The 21,011-nt window shown below is 36.1% G+C and overlaps 1 protein-coding gene across 4 annotated transcripts in view; it reads left to right on the top strand.

The window, feature by feature from the left end:
- The window catches only part of LOC131061839 (protein DA1-related 1), a 72,609-nt gene that overhangs the window by 13,637 nt on the left and 37,961 nt on the right, over positions 1 to 21,011 (top strand). For all 4 annotated transcript variants that reach the window (XM_057995680.2, XM_057995681.2, XM_057995682.2 and 1 more), the window contains one exon: positions 949 to 1,039. In XM_057995680.2, the coding sequence (XP_057851663.1) occupies positions 949 to 1,039 (91 nt within the window). The remainder of the gene's footprint in view (positions 1 to 948; positions 1,040 to 21,011) is intronic.

The following is a 21,011-nucleotide window of genomic DNA, read 5'->3' as shown; positions in this document are numbered from 1 at the left end:
TTGAGTCTTGCACTTTTGCAACCCATATGTCAGTTCCACATTGAGTCTTATGGTAGATGGAAGTTGAACGATCCCACCAATCCATTTGTCTCAGTCCTGTACTTATGTTATAGGTATCATAAATACACTTCTCAGTTTAGGTTCCTGTATCGAGCATTTTTCCACTCTTCTTGTAGAGGATATTTGTTCTTCTTCTCAAAGTATTATGCATAAAGGCATTGGGTTGAATAATATACCTTCTCACTTATAACAGAAGAGGATTCCGTTATTTCACAGGGACATGTCAATGAGGGTCTAGGTGACTTTCCCAAATGTCTCAGAGAATTGGAGGGGATGTCTCCTTTTTAGTGCTGGACAGCCTGCTCCATTTGCCAAAAAACTAAGTGAAAGGATTGTCCTTGCAAATTCAGCACATTGTATTTACTTTTTTTAATTTAAGCTGCTTTTGTTTGTTTTAGTTATTTTAATAGCTGTCTCCCCAGCATCTCCAATATTCAAGAAAATCCTTGCCACCCCCAAAACTGTCTTCTCATGTTCCCATGTCAACCCATCTTCAAAACTCAGCAAAACAACGGAGAATCCTAATTCATTATGATGTCTGTCACATATCTTATGGGATTTATATCGAAGCATTCTGCAAGTGACTAAGTATTGTTATGCATACAAATTACAGTTAACAAAAGTAGTCATTATTAGCCAGGCTAAACCATAAACATACTTGTTACAGTTTTATCTTTGCAAAGTCAAATTTCAACATACTGTTAACTTCAATTCTTGTGGTAATTTAAAAATGACTTGTGTTAGTTAATTTTTAACCTATTAAAAATTATTTTTCTTTTTTGATATATCTCTCCGTCTTGGTCATATCCAAAACATATTCTCTCTTTTATCAGCATATCTCTGTGCTTATTGTATCCTTATTATCTTCATCTTATTTTTTGTATTTAGGATGGCCACTCACATAGTGAAAATGAGGATTTGGATCATGCGATTGCACTTTCTCTTTGTGATGAAGAACTAAAAAGGGCAAATGACACAGGTACAAGAATATGTACATTCTTGGTGCTGATGTAATATGTACCATGTTTGAGCTAAATAGCAAAATGTTTTTATTTTGTACTGCCGTTAATTTTTTGTGTGCTTTATTGTAGCTTTCCTTTTGAATGATTATCTTTTTGTTTTGTTATTTTCAGAGGTCATATGAATAATTTGCTTTTAGATTTTAGATGTTATCATTGAGAATACTAGCAAAATAGGAAAAGTAAATACACCTTAATGAACAAATTAAATTTTATAGATGGTATTTTAGGTTTGGAAGTTTTATTATTCAATACATTCATATTTGACTTGTGAAGCAATCCTTGAACTTTGATCATTGCATGCTTTGACGAATAAATCATTACATGTATTATATAAAATGAACTTGAATGCAATTATTTTTACGTAACTCCTAAATTTTTTAGAAGTAACTTATGACACAACATTGAATGCTAATGGCTAATGAGCAGTGTTGACGTGCGTTTTGTGACCACGCGCAACACAGAATAAAGTTTTCAAACGGTCACTTTACTCTCTCTTGATCAAAGTCTAATTGTATGCTAAGATTGCAATAAGTTCAAACAATTGACTCCAAGGTTTCGATTATGCAATGGACGTGACTCAGTTGGCTTGATGTGATATGCTGGTAATCCAAGGGGACTTATGTTTGAATCATTCTTTCACTTCTTTGCTGTGGTTGGAACTTCATCATCAGATATGGCAATTCTGCGATGCTTTTGCTTCAAATGAATTGAACTAGAATGGACTGAAATTAAAGGGGAAAGGGTTTAGAAGGATCTAAATCTACTCCTAAGTGTAGTGATATCGACAGATAGTGCTCTAATGGACGAATTCCAAATAAACCAAATTCTGCTTGGCCAAGATTAATTACAACTCGACAAGAACTGGTGCAATCTTCCAAGGATGTTGAAGGATTTTCACATTAGGAAAGTGCATTTGAATACACAAAACGACAAAATCCAAACAACTATCCACAATCGAACTTAGCACAAATTTAGTGGCGTAGGCTAACTTTACACTGCAACTTATAGTCAACAAGATGCAAAAAGTATGAACCATGGAAATTCATCAAACACCATTACATTCTCCATTGAAATCAAAGCACTACTCTACTTATATTCTAAGTGAGGCAGGTGAAACCATGAAAATTTTGAAAAATAACTTAAGTGGACACCATCAGAGAACAATGTTTCACTGTTATTATCTCATTAACTTATCACAACAATTTCATACAAAACTCCTTGCTTTACAAATGAGGGGATCACCCCTTTATATAGGTCTCCAGCCTTGATTACATGCAAACCCTAATTAAGGTTTGACCCAAAAGATTTCGCACACAAGATGCAACAAGGTGGGAATAAACATTAAATGACCCATTATGCCCATTATCAATTAATTACATTCCTACCAAAAATGGCATTCACTGTGCATTAAATGCACCATTTCTTTCAAACTCGCCCAATGTGCATTGCATGTGCCATCACTTCCAAAATTGGCTACATGCAAAAGATCCTCCACCATTGCATTAAATACAACAACTGCCATGGAATGAATTAGCCGCCACCTTGGTCAAATATTCCAGCAATGAATGCACCACTATGCCTTCATGTACTCGATAGATTCTTGCCATGCAAATGGACCCCGCCATCATTTATAATTTTTTTGGTTGTGCTTCATTAATACGGAATATTCTCTTTGCATGTCAGCAACTCATCCTTTACAAGAATCTTTCCATTCTGGGCTCACAAAAGACATTTTGGAAGATTTTCCTGCCTTGGAAGAATTTTAATAGATTTATCCGCTCCTGCAGGAATCCTGCACATCTGGAATTCTTGGAGAGAAAATTTTATCTTGAAAGAATTTTCTTGTGTTTTTGTGTTCATCTTGTCTTGAAGGAGGTTTTTGATCAATTTGTCACTTTTCCTATTTTTTAGGAATTTTTTCATTTTTGAGCTTCGGAATCCAGGAGAGAGAGAATTCTCTCCCTTGACCAATTTTTTACCTTGCCTCAAAATTTCTTCATTTTGGGCGAAGTTTCTTCTCTAAAAAAGAATTTTGAATTTTCTTCCTTGACTGGGATTTCCACTCTTTTCTTCCAATGTCAATTTCATGTTGTGGAGGAATTCTTCATCCGGAAAGAAATTTCTTCCTTACCCCTGTCCAACACTTCATCTCCAACTTGGGTGCTAAAAACACATGGTGAAGGAATTTTGCTCAAGGAGGAAAAGTCCTCCATACCCTTCATTTGTCGCCCATTCTTGACCTTGATTCTACTTTACCCCTAGGGAAGGAATTTCTTCAATCCTTAGCCAAATTTCACATTTTCTAGGAATTCTGTCTTGAAGGAAGGAATTTCCAACACTTAGTCAATTTTTCACTTTCCTGGAATTCTGTCCTAAAGGAAGGAATTTTCAACACTTAGTCAATTTTTCACTTTCCTGGAATTTTGTCCTGAAGGAAGGAACTTCCAAAACACAGTCAATTTTTCACTTTCGTGGAATTCTGTCTTGAAGGAAGGATTTTCCAACACTTCGTCAATTTTTCACTTTCTTGGAATTCTGTCTTGAAGGAAGGAATTTCTAACACTTAGTCAATTTTTCACTTTTTTCCAAGAATTCTATTCGAAAAGAATTTTTTCGATCAATTCATCACCTTTCCTATATTTTAGGATTTTTTTCAAATTTGAGGTCTAGGGTCCAGGAGAGAAAATTCTCTCGCTTAGCCGATTTTGCCATCATCTTGAAATTCAGATGAATTTTCATGCCTGAAAGAGGATTTTTTGAAATTTTTCCCAGTGGGAATTTCCTTTCTCATTCTTATCCTTGTCTTCAAATTTCCATGCCTTGGAATACAACCTTCAATCTTGGGCGCTAGAATGACCTTGTGGAGGAATTCTATGCCTTGGGCAAAATTCCATCACCCCCTCTGTCTAGCGCTCTGTCCTGATGCTTGGGTGCAAATTCCATGCAGTGGAGGAATGGTGACTTTGTTGACTTTTCCTTGTCTGTTCGGAATTTCTATGCAAGGGAGGAATTTTGGGTCCTCCACACCCTCATTTTGGTGCTCTTCCTTAACCTTGGGCACCAATTTGGTGTGATGCAGGATTTTTTTGGGGGTGGAGGAAAATTCCTCCACACCCCCATTTTGGCACCCAACTTTCTACATGGGCGTGAATTTGGCAAGGTGAAGGAAAAAGTGGCGTGGAGGAAAATCCTCTACACCCTCAATTTGGCGCTCACCTCCTTGAAAGCCATTCTGCCTTGGCAAGGACAAACTTAGTCAATTTTTTGCTCATTTCCAGATCAAGATGTCATATTTGGAATTGAAGTGATTTCTTGCCTTGGAGGATTTTCAATGCCTTTCCACTTTTGGAATGATTTCCACACTACCATTTTTCGATCAACTGCCTGCTTTTTGATTTTTCGGATTTAGACAATCTTCAGTGTTAGGACCTCTGCTTGTGAAGAACCTGCCAAAAATAGACTTACTATAAATAGTAAGTACTTCAAAATGTTAAGATTAGAGCAAAACAGGACGAGACGACACTTACTAAAAATAGTGTTTGATTTTTGGCAAAATAAAGACAATCCGGGAGGTAGTGAAATCCCTAAAAAAATAGGAACTTTCTAAAATAGAAAGTTGCTCAGAATTCACTCAAATATCACTGGTAGTTTCCTTGAAGGGTCCTGATTCCAATGCAATGTTTAGTTTTTCCAAAACCCTTAGGGAAAGGCCTCAAATCCAAATCTGAAGGGCAAATCTCTAAAATAAACCAAACGAGCTCCAGATTTAGCCAAATTTACTCAAATGACTTGCAGACTCTATCAAAATTCACCAAAACACTTGTAGACCATGGAGATTGAATGGATTGCTGTGAAAAAACCCAGAGAAACACAACAAAAAGATCAAGAGGACCTAAAAAGTAGGGGGTCACCATTTGCAATGGGGCGATGTGTGAAAACCATAGTAGCAAAAATCGTTTAGGGAAAAAATTGACAAACCAAAAGTATAAGATTTTTTGAAAAAATTGGGCAAAAATCGGCAAAAAATTGGATTTAAAAAAAAAACATAAAAATTGTAGAAAAGAGAGAAACTATTTTTTTAAATAACTTCAGGGCATTTCCATAGCATAGAGATATAAAGAGCAAATAAAATAGGGTTTAACCCGTGAATTGTAGAAAATAATTTTTTGATGTTTATATTCATATTACTGATTACATAGGAAAATAATTTTTTAATGTTTATATTCATATTACTGATTTTTTTAAATAACTTCTTAAGAGGGTAGTCACCAAATACACCGAATAGTTGTCTAAGTTAGATCAAATATTAACTAAGTCTATGAAGTAATAGAGATCAAAAGTTAACAGACAAATAGTAATGAAAGCCATTTTGAAGTGATCCAAGAATTTCATTGTGATTGAGGCAAGGAGTTTTGTAGGGTTAATTCAATATATTAGAAAGCTTGTCAAATCATATTCCATAGTTGGAATGCTCATATTTCCTGATGGCAATTGGTAAGTCTTTTATATGGGGTCGAATTCAACAGAAGGCATTTGTTTAGCTGAAGTAAAAGATTAGCAAGCCACTGGTTTTGGCAATATCTAGCTTGCAACTACTATTTTGGCAATACCTAGCTTGCAACTACTATTTTAGGTAGAGACAAATTTTAAGGATTGTGTGTTGGAGGCTCTTTTATTACAACTATGTAAGCTTGTTTGTTGTCATTCAGGTTTTCATGGAGCACTTTAGATATGTTGCTTACATAATGAATTGTATGTCTTTGTTTGAGCTAAAATTAACTATATCAATTATAAATTAAAAAACATATATCTATATCTACATATATTAAATATGTCTTTGAATGTTTAGTGTTGTGGTAGGAAAACTCCATTGGTGAGGTAGTCACCAAGGTTCAAACCCCTACTGGGCCATTGAGCTCGTGGGCTTTCTACCTTTGTTGGGTCGTTGACCTCGTGGGTTTAAACAAGTGTGGGGAATGATGAACCCCCTGAAAATGGACAAAATAACAAACTTTTTCGACGTTGATTCCACATTGACTCTGATTTTGTCTCAGACCAACCCTATTTCTAAGAAATTCAGTAATTTCATGCGTTTTTCTAGGGTTTTGCAAGTTTTTACAATGATTGTTCACTTTTTTGTCATTTTTGGGGTTTTAACATTTTTTTAATATGATTTAAATGCAAAAAATCTTTGAAAATTGGGTCAACGGTTTTTTCATGAATCAGGATTTTTTCAGGGAATAAATCGGCTAGCTCCAGGATTTAGGATTAATCGGGTATAATCGTGATTTTTTGTAGACTATCACTTCATTGGACTGAAAACATCACAACATCTAGCACCCACCCGATAAATGTTCCTGAACATTTCAAAGATAAAAAACCCGATCCACGGGTTCAACACTTCAGGGCGAGAACCCAGATTAAAGCACATTCATTTGAGATTGCTTAAGTGTGTGCATATGCGTTAATTCCATCTCACAAGACCATTAAGACTCTTAGAATTAGTTATGGCAAGCTAAAGGTATCTATACTTCAAAAGCACCTTGGACATTGCCTTGCTGGCAGTCAAGTGTCCATAGCTCCGATGAGGTTGTCTCTGAAATTCCACGAATATTGCTCCACTGCCAGTTTGGCATCCATAGCCCCGATGGAGTTATCTGCATATTCCCAAAGCCAATACTTTGATTTTTCATTTTTATTTTATTTTCTTCCTTTTGATATTTTCTGCTTTTGTCAATTTCTTCGGCTCGTAAGCAATGAAGCTTACTATGGGTTTGGGGATTTCAGTGGCACTGAAGCAAGATTTCACCGACCATAACTTCTCCCAAGAAATCTAAATGACTTAGAGCAATTGATTAGGCGTGTGAAGTGTGACATCTCAAGATTCCTGTGTCAAGATATAGCATTAGTGGAATATAACCAGGCGTGTGTAAGGGAAAACATTATCACCCTACTCGCAAGTAGGGACTCCAAACGTTTAAGGTCACTCAAAACCCTAGAACTAAGCAAAACCACTTGAGGGGACAAGCTCAAGGGAAACCAACACCATAGGTTGAAAACCAAAAACCAAAACCCAAAGCAAAACAAAACGAAACAAACCAAAACCAAAAAAGGAAAGGGAAAACCCAAAACAAAACAAACCGAAACCCACAAAAGGGAAACCTAGTCTAATAGGAACAAAAAAATTTGAACGGACAATACTCACAAGACCTAAATATATACAACTCCTAACATGATTTCTCAGGATGTGCAGGAGTAACATGGCATTAGTTATGGTTTGAAGCCTTGCAAATTCATCTTTAAACTCAGAAAAGTAATCTTTCATAATACAAATCTCAAACTCAAGCAAAACTTCAGGAAAGATTAGCAACTGTGGCAACTCATCGGGACCATGATCAATCCATAAACAAGTTCTTCCTAAATTTCCGTAATCAAATTCATAGCTTTCAAACTCAGGAGCAAGGAAAGAGACAACCCGGTGGTTTTTGTGCATGGGTAGGAACTCTTGTGTGTCACCCATTGCTTCGTTAGGAGGTCGGAGTCGGTGATGTATCATCCCACTCACATTCGCAACATGCAACTCAGAATTCCAATCCTCAATAGGTACAAGGTGGCGAAATTTGGATTCAAATGGAAACTTGGAAACATGAAGCATTTCAATAGCTAGCTCCTTTTGAATCTTCAGTAACGAGTCTAGCCCCAACCTGAATTGCTCTTCATTCTTTGCTTCCATCTTGGTGACCCATTGATCATCAAATATTCCTTCTTGCGTTAAGTTGCTTATCGTTTCTTCCATCTTGTGCATGCATGAATGAACTTCTTCATTAAGGATTATTCCTTCTTGAAGTGTACTAGAAACACTTCCCTCTTCATGTTATCCTCCTTGGATGAATGAACTTTGGAAATCTCTCACACCATCTCTACTTTGAGCTAAGTCCATTTTTGGTTCTTGATGATCTTCAATAACTTACAATTCTGTATATTCATTCGCTTCCATATGCTGATAGTCGCCTTGGGTGGTTCTCCTTGCTTAGATGTATTCCATTGCTTCTTTGATCTCTACTCCAACGACCTCTCGTTCTGGTGTGATATAGGAACAATCTTCATCCACTTGAATGCTTGATTCAATTGTACTATCTTCTTCCAATTTTCTTCTTTCACAACCTGATGATGTTGCAATGCTTCGTTCTTTTGATGTAGGAATAAGATGCTCGTTCTAGATGCATTTCCTTTGTAATTCTGATAATCCCAACTGACATCTAGCTTGGTTGATGGCCTCTTCACATATGGAACAAGTGAATTCTGAGTGAGGTGCATTGTGAATCCAACACCAACGAGGAAGCAACATGCTTTCAAGCTATTCTTTACCCAATTCTATCTAATTTTGAATTCTCAACTTGAATCTTGAGAAAGGATCATTTCCATTGACCTCATCGTCAGGCTTTATGAACAATTCTGGTTTTGGAATATCCCAAAAGAAGATTTTCCCTTGTATAACCAATTCTATTCTTGATAAGAATGTCAAGCAATTCATCTCATTGTGCTTGGTGGTTTCATGAATCCGACACCTCCTTGGTAAGGCAAAATTTGACAAATTCCTGGGGTGCAGTTGTGCATTCAAGTCTTCCTAAATCTAAGTGATGTCCAAAAGGAGACTATCCCGACAACAAGAAATATGAAACGGTCGCCCATCCATTGAGAAATCTTTTTTGATTTTCTAATTTCTAGTTTTTTTGGATTTTTGGATTTTCTGACATATAAGAGATCTAGCATATCTTTGATTTTGCACTTGAAAGCTCACATTGGTTCTGCCCAACTTGAATTTTTTGCACTTTGTGAAAATGAACGATTTGATGTTCATGCCCTCCTTCTAGTGCCATATCCATTGGTTGCGGAGGAGGGTTAAAAAAAAATGGCTTCAGATAACCTCCATAAATTTGAAATGATAGAATTTGGATTTTGTGTATTCGGCCCCCCTTCTAGCGCCAATTTTGTTGACGTGTTTTTTATGATAGCATCTAACACAGAATAAAGTTGCCCAACGGTCACTTTACTCTCTCTTGATCAAAGTTCAATCTTATGCTAAGATTACAGTAAGTCAAACGATTGAATCCAAGGTTCCGATTATGCGATGGATGTGACTCAGTCGGCTTAATGTGATATGCTGGTAATCCAAGGGGACTTACGTTTGGATCATTCTTTCACTTCTTTGTAGTGGTTGGAATTTCATCATTGGATATAGCAATTTTGTGATGCTTCTACTTCGAATGAATTGAACTGGAATGGACTGAAATTAAAGGGGAGAGGGTTAGAAGGATCTAAATCTACTCCTAAGGGCAGTGATATCAATAGATAGTGTTCTAATGGACGAATTCCAAATAAACCAAATTTTGTTTCTCCAAGATTAACTACAACTCCACAAGAACTGGTGCAATCTTCCAAGGGTGTTGAAGGATTTTCACATCGAGAAAGTGCATTTGAATACCCAAAACGATGCAATCCATATGACTATCCTTAATTGAACTTAGCACAAATTTAGTGGCTTGGGCTAACTTTACATTGCAACTTATAATCAACAAGATGCAAAAAGTATGAAACATGGAAATTAATCAAACACCATTACATTCTCCATTGAAATCAAAGCACTACTGTACTTCTACCCTAAGTGAGGAAGGTGAAACCATGCAAGTTTTGAAAAATAACTTAAGTGGACACCATCAGAGAACAATGTTTCACTGTTATTATCTCAAAAACTTATCACAACAATTTCATACAAATCTCCCTCCCTTACAAATGAGGGGGGTCACCCCTTTATATAGGCCCCAGTCCATGATTACATGCAAAACCCTAATTATGGTTTGCCCTAAAAGATTCCCCACACATGATGCAACAAGGTGGGAATAAATATTAAATGCCCCTCATGCTCATTTACAATAAATTCTTTCCTGCCCAAAATGGTGCCCACTGTGCATTAAATGCACCACTTCTTTCAAATTCACCATTACCTCCAAAATTGTTTACATGCAAAAGATGCTCCACCACTGCATTAAGTACGACGGTTGCCATGCAATGAATTAGCCGCCACCTTGGTCAAATATTCCAGCAATGAATGTGCCACTATGCCTTCATGTACTCAATAGATTCTTGCCATGCAAATGGACCATGCCATCATTTATAATTTTCCTACTTGTGCTTCATTAATACGGGATATTCTCTTTGCTTGTCGCTAACTCATACTTTACAAGAATTTTTCCATTCTCGGCTTACAAAAGACATTTTGAAGATTTTCTTGCCTTGGAAGAATTTCAACAAATTTATCCGCTCCTGCAGGAATCCTGCACATTTGGAATTCTTGGAGAGAGAAAATTCTTGAAGAGAGAATTTTGTCCTTAAGGAAAATTTTTGTGCACACTTCGTTCTAAAGGAAGATTTTCTTGACCACTGACCATTTTCCATGCTTAAGGAATTTTGTCTTGTTTTGAGCTCTGGAGAGAGAAAATCTTCTTACTTAGCCAATTTTCCTTGTGCCTTGAAATTCTTCACCTTGGGCACATTTCTTCCCTAAGGAAGTAATTTCTTCAATCCTTAGCCAAATTTCACATTTTCCAAGAATTCTGTCTTGAAGGAAGGAAATTCCAACACTTAGTCAATTTTTCTCTTGAAGGAAGAAATTTCCAATACTAAGTCAATTTTTTGCTTTCCTAGATGGAAATTTTGTCTTGTTCTGAGCTCTGGAGAGAGAAAATCTTAGCCAATTTTCCTTGTGCCTTGAAATTCTTCACCTTGGGCACATTTCTTCCATGAGGAAGTAATATCTTCAATCCTTAGCCAAATTTCACATTTTCCAAGAATTCTGTCCTAAAGGAAGGAAATTCCAACACATAGTCAATTTTTCTCTTGAAGGAAGGAATTTTCAACACTTAGTCAATTTTTCGCTTTCCTGAAATTCTGTCCTAAAGGAAGAAATTTCCAACACTTAGTCAATTTTTCACTTTCTTGGAATTCTGTCCTGAAGGAAGGAATTTCCAACACTTAGTCAATTTTTCACTTTCTTGGAAAGTCAATTTTTTCACTTTCCTGGAATTTCTTCATCTTGGGAAGAAATTTTTGATCAATGAATCACCTTCCCTATTTTTTAGGAATTTTTTCTAATTTGAGCTTCAGAGCTTAGGATAGAGAGAATTCTCTCCCTTGACCAATTTTGTTGTTGCCTTGAAATTTGTTCAACTTTTGGGCGATTTTCCATGCCTGAGGAGAATTTTTGATTTTCTTTACTGAGGGGATTTTTCTTTCCTCCTTATCCTTGACTTAATTTCCACGCCCCTCTTTCCAACTTCTTCTTTGGGCGTGGAATTGACCTTATGGAGGAAAGTATATCTGGAAGGAAAATTCCTTCCATACCCTTATTCGACGCCCCCCCTCTGATTTGGCTGCTAATTGCATGTAGTGGAGGAATTTTGTGTATGGAGGAAAATTCCTCCACAACCCCATTCTAGCGCTCCTTCCTTGATGCTGGGCGCTAATTCTATGCCTTGGAGGAATTTCGCTTTCAGTTGCTTCCCATTCTAGTGTTCTTCCTCTAATTTGGGCGTTGAAACCATATGATGAAGGAAAATTGATCAAGGAGGAAAATTCCCCCACCACCTAGTTCTAGGGCTCCCCTTGATGCTTGGGCGCTAAAAGGACATGGAGAAGGAAATTTGGTCATGGAGGAAAATTCCTCCATGACCCCAATCTAGCGCCCAATCCTTGACATGAGTGCCAAAACTACCTAGTCATGGAATTTTGGGGGTGGAGGAAAAATCCTCCACGATCCCAATCTAGGATTCTCTTGGATTTTGCCAGACAACCAATTTTGCCCTTTTCCAGACTTGGGATGCCGTCTTGGATTGAAGTGGATTTCTCTACCAGACTTAGAAGATTTTTCAATGCCTTTCCACTTCTGGAATGAATTCAGACTTAGTCATTTTTTGATCAATTGCATGCTTTTTCACACTTTCCGGATATAGACAAATGTTCAAGAATACTCAATCTTTAGTGTTTGGACCTCTGCCTATGAAGACCCTGCCAAAAATAGACTTACTATAAATAGTAATCACTAAGCACTTCAGAATGTTAAGATTAGGGCAAAACAAGATGAGACAATACTAAAAATAGAAACTACTAAAAATAGTAAGTTTGATTTTTGGTGAAATGAAGACAATCCAGGAGGCAGTGAAATCCCTAAATAATAGGAACTTTCCAAAAATAGAAAGCTGCTCAGAATTGGCTCAAATTTCACTGGTGGGTTTCTTTGAAGGGTCTTGACTTTAATGCAATGTTCAATTTTTCAAAAACCCTAAAGGAAAGGCCTCAAATCCAAGTCTGAAGGGCAAGACCCTAAAATAGACAAAACAAGATCCAAACTTGGTCAAATTTACCCAAACTACTTCCAGATTTGATCAAATTCACCCCCAAAACACTTGCAAATTGAGGAGATCGAAAGGATTGTTGTGAAAAGACCCAAAGAACCAAAACCAAATGACCAAGAGGACCTAAAAAGTAGGGGGCCCCCATTTGCAATGGGGCGATGTGTGAAAATGTCACAAGAGGTGCCCCAGAGATCCTCTACCCTAGGACCAGGGGCGAACCTTATCTCCCTTGGCTTCATGTGGCCTGTGCCATCCAAATGAGGTGGAATACCTAGTGAGGTATCCTGTCACCGTTTTCCTCAACTTTGCCACCATTATCCTATTCCTTATGATTAATGCATCTATTTACCAAGATAGAGAGTATGAGGGCTCTTTATGACAGGGTGCCTAGGAAGTCCATCCTTATAGGCCCAAAGGCAACACCCTTTGTACCCCTTTGGCCTCATAGGACTCCTCGGTCTTATACCATGAGGAAGCGTGCCAAGAAGATGACGTCAACACCATTCTCCCACTATCTTGGTGGTAAACATTTAGAACATATGCAGGTACATATATTATAGATTTATTGCAGATATCATTAAAGTTCTATTTATTGTGGCAATATATACATACTAACAATTATAAGGAAAATATACCATAAGATGAGAATATGCAAGATATTTACAAACTACACTCCTTGTATTATGTGTAAGGAATTTCATACCAACTTTAGTAAGAAACCGATCTGCAAAATGAAGTGTTCTTGTAAGATAAGATTCAACGGTTTTATGATATTGTCAAATGCTAAGTTGCAGGGTTGGCCCTCTAGGCCCTTGGTTCTGGTTTGGTCCACTTGTGGGTCCAGCCAAGCTTCACTTTCGAGCGGACTGGTTCGGCCTAGGTGAACCTGGGAAGAACTCAGGAAAACTCGGACGTTCGACAACCCAAAAAGTGAACTTTTTTTGCAGAATTTAATGGCTTTTTGAAATCCACCACTTGGAAATGAAAATAAAAACCCTAAAAGTGACATTTAAAACATAAATTTAGCTCATTTCTCCTCATTTGTTTTGCAAACATCAAATCTTTCATTGCAAGTTAAGCAAATAGGAGTTGAAGGTTGATTTTTGAAGCTTGAACAAGTGTTGCAGCATCATTTCTATACATTTCCAAGCTTCCATTGGCTGAAAGAGGTAGGTTTTTGTACATTTTAAAATTTTTTTAACCATTTTTGTTTCATAATTTATTTGTTTAGTTTACTTCTTTTTTGTTTCATTATTTTGTTTTTGTTTTTGATTGTGTTCACATATTATTCTTGCCATAGGAACTAGAATGGCATCTACCTCTTCCTCCATAGGCACAAATGAACAATCAAAACAAAGAAGAGATCCATATTCTTCCCTATGGAAGTATGTTGACATTATACGACCGCTTCCAGGAGGTGGGGGATTCTGTTGGAAATGCCAAGGATGTGATGTAGAATGTAATAGTTCATATTATCGGGTGGTAGGCCGTTTGTGTGGAATACCAGGAAGAGGCATGAAAATATGCCTTGGAAAAAATGTTGTGCCTATACCATAAGAGATAGTGTTGAACTATATTAGGGAGCATGAAGAAGAAGACAAGAGAGAAGCTCATAGATTAAATCAAACCGCTCCGAAAAAACAAAGGGAATGCAACCCCCATCTAATCCCAATGTTGTAGTAGAAAACCACCCCTTCTTTTCCACAATTGAGCTTGAAGTGAAGCACCCATTGCACGCAAAAGATCAAAGGGGCCTTTAGAAATTGCATTTCAAAATGAGAGTCGAGACATTGCCGACCAAGATGTAGCAAGATGCATATATGCAAATGGGTTGGCTTTCAATGTTGTTCGCTCCCCATATTGGAAAAAAATGTTGAAAAGTGTTAATGAAGCTCCAAGTGGGTATAAGGGCCTAGGTTGTGAGAAGGTTCGTGGAACCTTATTGGAAAGAGAGGTGAAGGGGGTTGAAGATGCGTTGAAGCCAATAAGGGATATATGAGCTGAGACAGGTGTATCAATTGTTTTAGATGGGTGGAAAGATTCTAAAAATCATCCCTTGATCAATGTCATAGTGCTTTCCCCTAAAGGGGCAATGTTTTTGAAAGCTGTGGATTGTGAGGGCTAGGTAAAAGAGTGGACAATTTATTGTAGATATTCCCACCTCTGCTATTGAAACAGTGGGACCCCGCAATGTTGTTCAAGTCATAACGGACAACGCAAAAAATTGTAGAATTGCTGGTTTGTTGGTTGAGGAACGCTATCATCACATTTTTTGGACACCTTGTGTGGTCCATTCTCTCAATCTTATGCTACTAAAGATTGGGAATAAAATTGATTGGATCAAACAAGTGTATGCAGAGGATGAGGATATCTAGATGTTCATTGCAAACCATCACATGTCTCAAGGGATTTTTAGATCTTTTTCGAGTTTGGAGCTATTGAAGGTAAGTGAAATGGTAATTTAATTTTACATTTTCTGATTTTTTTATTTTCATTGTTCAGTGTTTATAATTTGATTGTGTAAGCTATAATGTGTATTTTTCTTTAAAGTTTGGCCTTATTTTTTAATCATTTTGGCATTAATTTGTGTTATAGGTTGCTGAGACCCGTTTTGCATCAAACACAATTGTCTTGAGACGACTTGTGAAAGTTAAAGTGGCACTTTGCAATATGGTGATCAACCAAAGTTGGGCTATATGGAGGCAGAGCAGCACTTTGACAGGGCAGCAAAAATTTAGGTTATTGGATGAGTCATGGTGGGATCTTGTGTCTTATCTCCTTAATTTCATTGAGTCCACATTATGAGCATGATTTTCTATATTGACATGGATAGGCCTTGCATTGGAGAGATTTATGATGACATTAATTCAATGCTTGAAAAAATGAAGTGCATTATAAATGCAAAAGAGCGAAACCCTGAGGAGAAATTCTTCAAACAAGTGGAAGCAATTGTTGTAGAAAGGTGGAATAAGATGACCACTCCTTTGCATCTTCTTGCATATGCCTTGACACCAAAGTACTATAGCAATCAATTTATTGATCAACTAGGAAGGCTTGCACCATGGAGAGATTTAGAAGTGCCTGATGGGTACAAGGCAACATTCCTTAGACTCTACCTTGAAGATGATGTGCAAGATGTGATTACTAATGAGTTCATAGAATTTGCAAACGAAAATGGTCTAAGTGTTGACGCTCTTTGTCATAGATTCAAGAAGGATGCTCATAGTTGGTGGTACTTCCATGGCACATGCTTCCAAAACCTACAATCCCTCACAGTCAAAGTTTTATCACAAGTAAGTTTTATTTTTAGTTTACTTTGTCTTCATAGGTTGCTAGTAATTTATAATTTTATAATTTTATAACTTCAATTGTTTATTTTGTCTTCATAGGTTGCTAGTTCATCTGCATCCGGAAGAAATTGGAGCACATACTCTTTCATCCACTCAGTAAAGTGCAATAGATTGCAATCAAAAAGAGTGGAGAATTTAGTATATGTACATTCCAACCTACGTCTTCTTTCACACAAGCAACATGACTACAAGCAAGGGGACATGAAGATGTGGGATATAGAGCCAGAGCATATTGATTTGGGTGCTTCCGCTTCTCAGCTTGTTGCATTTGATGACTTGGAAAGTGAGCAAACTTATAGTGCAAGTTCAAATGCAATCATCTAATGCCAATGTCAATGATGAGGAGGATGAAAATGATGATGTTGATGAACTAGAGAATCCATTTGATCATTAAACTTTAAAAATTAAAACTATAGTTCCAATTGTTGAAACTATGATACTTGAACTCCATATTATTATTTTGTCATTTTGATATTGAACTTGATGTATATGATGCTATGTGACATTCTAATCTTAATTCATGCTTCTAGGCTACACACACACACATATATATTACATTGTTTTTGTACTAAGAAACTCAAAATGAACCCAAACCCCTTTTCAAAATTTTGCCATACTAGCACACTGGATTCTCGAACGTGAACTAGTGCCCGAACTTGAACCAACAACTTAGGTCAAATGTATAGATTCATTTGCATATGACCATCATAAGCATAGAGATTTTTCTTTTCATCTCTTCTTCTATGTGCATTTCATCTTTAATAAAAAATAAATAAAAGTAATCTTTACCTTTTTCTCCTCTACTGCTGTAACATCCTCATCTTCATTCCCAGCTGCACTTTCATTTTCCAATACTTTAGCATCCTCCAGAGTACGCTCAACTGCCTTTGTTGGTACTAGTATTTCTTCATTTCCTTCTCTCTTCATCACCAGTGTGTATTAGAAACCTGTTATCTTCATTTTTTTGATAGGTTCTCTTGTGAACAATTTTTTTTCAACTTTCCCTTCATACTTAAGAGGCAATAGAATCACCTTAGAACCATCCTTCCAAAAAGCATATGTTTCCTTTCCTCCATCATGCATACCTTTCTATCATATTACTGTGGCCTTCCCAACAATACATGTCATGCATCCATTGGAATTACATCATGCTATACTTCATCCTTTGAAGTCTTTCCTATGGAAAAATTGATTAAGCATCTCTTATTATCAATGACTTCATTTCCTTTTTTCAAACCATTCAATATGGTAAGGATGGAGATGTTTTTCATAGTGTAAGTTAAATTTATCTACCATTTCTTTGGAAATCATGTTTTCACAACTGCTACCATCAATAATAACTTGACATATCTTTCCTTTTGAGTTGCATCTGGTTCAAAAAATATTTGTTTGAAGCTAGAAATCATCATGACCTTTGTTTTATACTTGCCTTTCCTTTTGAATCACCATTTTCCTTCTCATCACAAGGCTCTGTTCTGCATCTAGTAGAACAACTAGATCTGCCATGTCTTCCTCATCTTTAGCTGGAACCAAATTCAATTTGGATTCTTGCATGAGATAGTTTGGACACTCAAATGCCCTATGACCCTCTTCACCACAACAAAAGCAAATGAAAGGTTTTCGCTGGTTTTCCCATCCTCTACCACCATTGTAATCTTTGCCCCTTTGAAACCCTCTTTCTCTTTGTTGATTTTGAAAGTCTTGTAGGGTATCATCTAATTTTTCTGCTCCTTGAGATGATTCTCACTTGCCATAACTTGAATCACCCTACAATGGATATTTTATACCTCTTCTCAGTCTCCTCTATTCCTTTGGAAATGTTGTCTATCATGTTTTTCTTCTGCCTTTAAAGCTAATTGGTATCCCTCTTCCATATTGCTGATTTTGTGCATACTTAGTTCATGTTGAATAGAGAATTTTAAACCATTTACATGCCTTGCAACCATTTGTTCATCAGTCTCTTGATGCTCCACAAGAATGGACAATTTGTAAAATTCATTTGTATAATCTTGCACAGTAGACAAGTTTTGTTAAAAAGTTTACACAATTAAATCTTGTACACCAGAAATTGCATTCTCTTGTTCAGACAAGTTTTGTTTCAAATTTTAAAATTGACGAAAGTGTTTGTGCATAATATATAGGAATTTCTCTCTAAGCTTCTTCTCCATTTTGCTTCACTTTTTGATTTTATGCTTCCCCTTTCTAACTCTTTCCTTTTCCAAATGAGCCAACTAGATCATTGCACGACCCTTCAATTTTGTGCATGCAAAATTTAACTTCTTTTCTTCACTTATAGTCTTCCATTAAAAAAAAAACTCCATATTATTCAACCAATCTATCAGCTCCTTTGGTTTGATCAATAATAACTTGACATATTATTCAACCAATCAAGAATTGGCAAAAAAGGGGAAAAAATCGGCAATAAATCGACAAAATTATCGAACATTTGAAAATATATAATTTCTTAAAATATTCTTAAAAAACACACATATACACTAAATTTATAGAACACAATAACATATTACTGGTTTCCATTATATATAAATCATAGTTTGAGTCAAATACATGCCATACAGTAAGATACCAAAAAACAAGTTCAAGTTTTAAATACGTTTGAAAATTATTTGTTTTGAGCACAGGCAAAAAAGATGGATTCTTTTATATACTTTGCTGATATAAATATCATGTATTATCATGCATTATAAATTTTGCTGACCCTCTATGAAAAGGAAAAATGGAAAGTATTAAAAATCTGTTCTGTAGCTGCTCCCACGTTGAGGAAAAATGGAACAAATGCCCCCGTCGCCGTTGGAATCACAGGTCGTGTTTAGGAAAAAAAATAAAAACGGCGCTAAAAAAATGCTCCTGCTAGTCCCGCGTGTATGGAAAAAAAAGGTTGTGTTGTTTTTTTATTCCTCGTCATGTGTTTTTTTAGGGTTGCGTCGAAAACGACATGTGAATTTTTAAACGCGATTTTTAACCGTTTAAATCGTGATTTATTTGCGATTTTTTACATCCGAAAGTTGCGATTTTATAGCCGATTAAATCGGCAAGGCAAAAACCTCCTGATTAATCGTGATTTAAGCAATTTTTTGCTGATTTTTACATCCTTGGGTTAGATACTCTAGTTTTTCTACTTCATATTTTGCATGCTAATCTTTGCCTCTTGTTTATTTCCCCGCTTTCTTTGATTTGTTATTATACCTGCAATCTTTGCTACTTGTCTTTGTAGATTTTGTACATATCTATACATCTGGGAAAGATCTCCTCTTCCTTTTCCTCTCTTAGCCATCTTTTTGCTTTGATACCAAATGATGTAGCCAAAATTCACAATATAAAATCTATTGAAAACAAAACACAGAAAACTCAAAAAATTTCATTAATCTTTCTTGTTTTCTCTTTCCATCCCCCCAAAACTGAAATTTTTTTTCCTTTTAAGTACAAATCCAAAAATTACCTTTTTTGGCAATTTATTGCAAAATTCAAATTTTTTTTTTTTTTGGCAATTTTTACCAAAATCTGAAAATTTCCTTTTTTTGACAATTTTTCTTAGTTTGCCTTTTTTTGTTAATTTTGTATTCTAATCTGCATGGCCTATGAAAGTTGCCAATTATTTGAAACTAACTAAAGCAACACTATTTTTCAACTTACTAATCTAATTACATGCAAAGGTTTGAAATTTATTGAAAAACTGAAATTGGAAAAATCCCAAGCTTTCTCCAACCAAACTCTTGGGTCAAAATCATGGCCTCTAGATGTCCCTAAATCAATAAAAGAACTCTCTTGAAGGGGATCATAACCTCATGTAATGCCACTCCCATCTACTTTTCTACATTGCATACTTCTTGTGTGGACTTGGCTTTGTGTTGTGGAGTGTATCTTTTGCAGTTTGGATGTGGATCATTATGTGGTGTTTGATCTTGCTTTGGACTCTTCATTGTTGCAGTGTATGTAATCGTGAATGTTATCTTATGTCCTGCTTTGATATGTCTCGTGATTGTTCTAGACCAATGATGTGATTGAATTGCTCCATGGTGATCTTGATTATGTTGTTGCATTGAGATGCATGCTTGCTTTCTTGTACCTAGATGTGAGAACCCTTGCATGACTAATTTGGATACTTGATTCATTGGGTGGTTGCTATGGCATGAGCTAGACCTATTGTGCTGGATGATTGGATATACCTGCTTCATGATTTGGTATTATCATATGTGAAATGTTGATTTGAGTAATGATTAGAATGAGATATTGATGTTATTTTGATTAGTTGATTAAAAGTAATGAATCATATGTTATGTTATTTTGATTTGATGAGACATCATGTTACTAATGATGTTATGATGTTGACCCTGTTCGGGGAATATAAATATATGCTTGTAGATGTAGAGGAATAATATTGATGATGTTATATAATGCATTTAATTATATGAAAATATTATTATGAGGTTTAACTAATAATTATATGTGAAAGGTTTTGATGTGTTTTTTAGCACAATCAAACAGAATAAAATACCAAAAGTATTCTATCCTCTCTTGATCAAGATCTTCAATTATATGATCAACCAAGACGACTCCAAGGTTTCTATAGTTAGGTCATGACATGTGGATAGCTTAATTGGTTGATGTGATTGTTGGTAATCCAAGGGGACTTACGTTGAATACTTGAATGTTGAACGTTTGGATGTTGCTAGAACTTAGATTATAACTACTTGCTTTGAAAAATAAAATGGCAAAAGACAAAGTTTAGAGATTCTAATCTAATCCTAAGAATGTAGGAACGATGGACAATCTTTGGTGAAACTTGACTAAGCCTTGCTTTGACATGCAAAGCACCAACTCCACAAAGCTTAGTGCGATCTTCTAAGGAGAACAAAATGATGTTCAAATCACTATTACCAACAAGGATACCATTAATGCATATCAAAGTGCAAATAGCAATTGAAGTTAAGCTCATTTAAGGATTCCAGTTGACCACACAAGGCAAATTCACAATCAGCAAATCGCTAGTGGTATGGATGTATGAATTTTACCATTGATCATGCACAAAGCTCTTTCATTCATTTAAACAACATGAAAATGAATTGAGAAGTAGAGACCATGCAACTTGTTGAAATAACACATTAAATTCACCATAGCTTCAATGAAATCATATGCTCCTTACAACAAAG

The sequence above is a fragment of the Cryptomeria japonica genome, chromosome 4 (genome assembly GCF_030272615.1).
Source record: "Cryptomeria japonica chromosome 4, Sugi_1.0, whole genome shotgun sequence".
Taxonomy (NCBI): Eukaryota; Viridiplantae; Streptophyta; class Pinopsida; order Cupressales; family Cupressaceae; genus Cryptomeria; species Cryptomeria japonica.
Note: the sequence above shows the minus strand (reverse complement) of the source record. Positions and strands in the feature narration are given on the sequence as shown.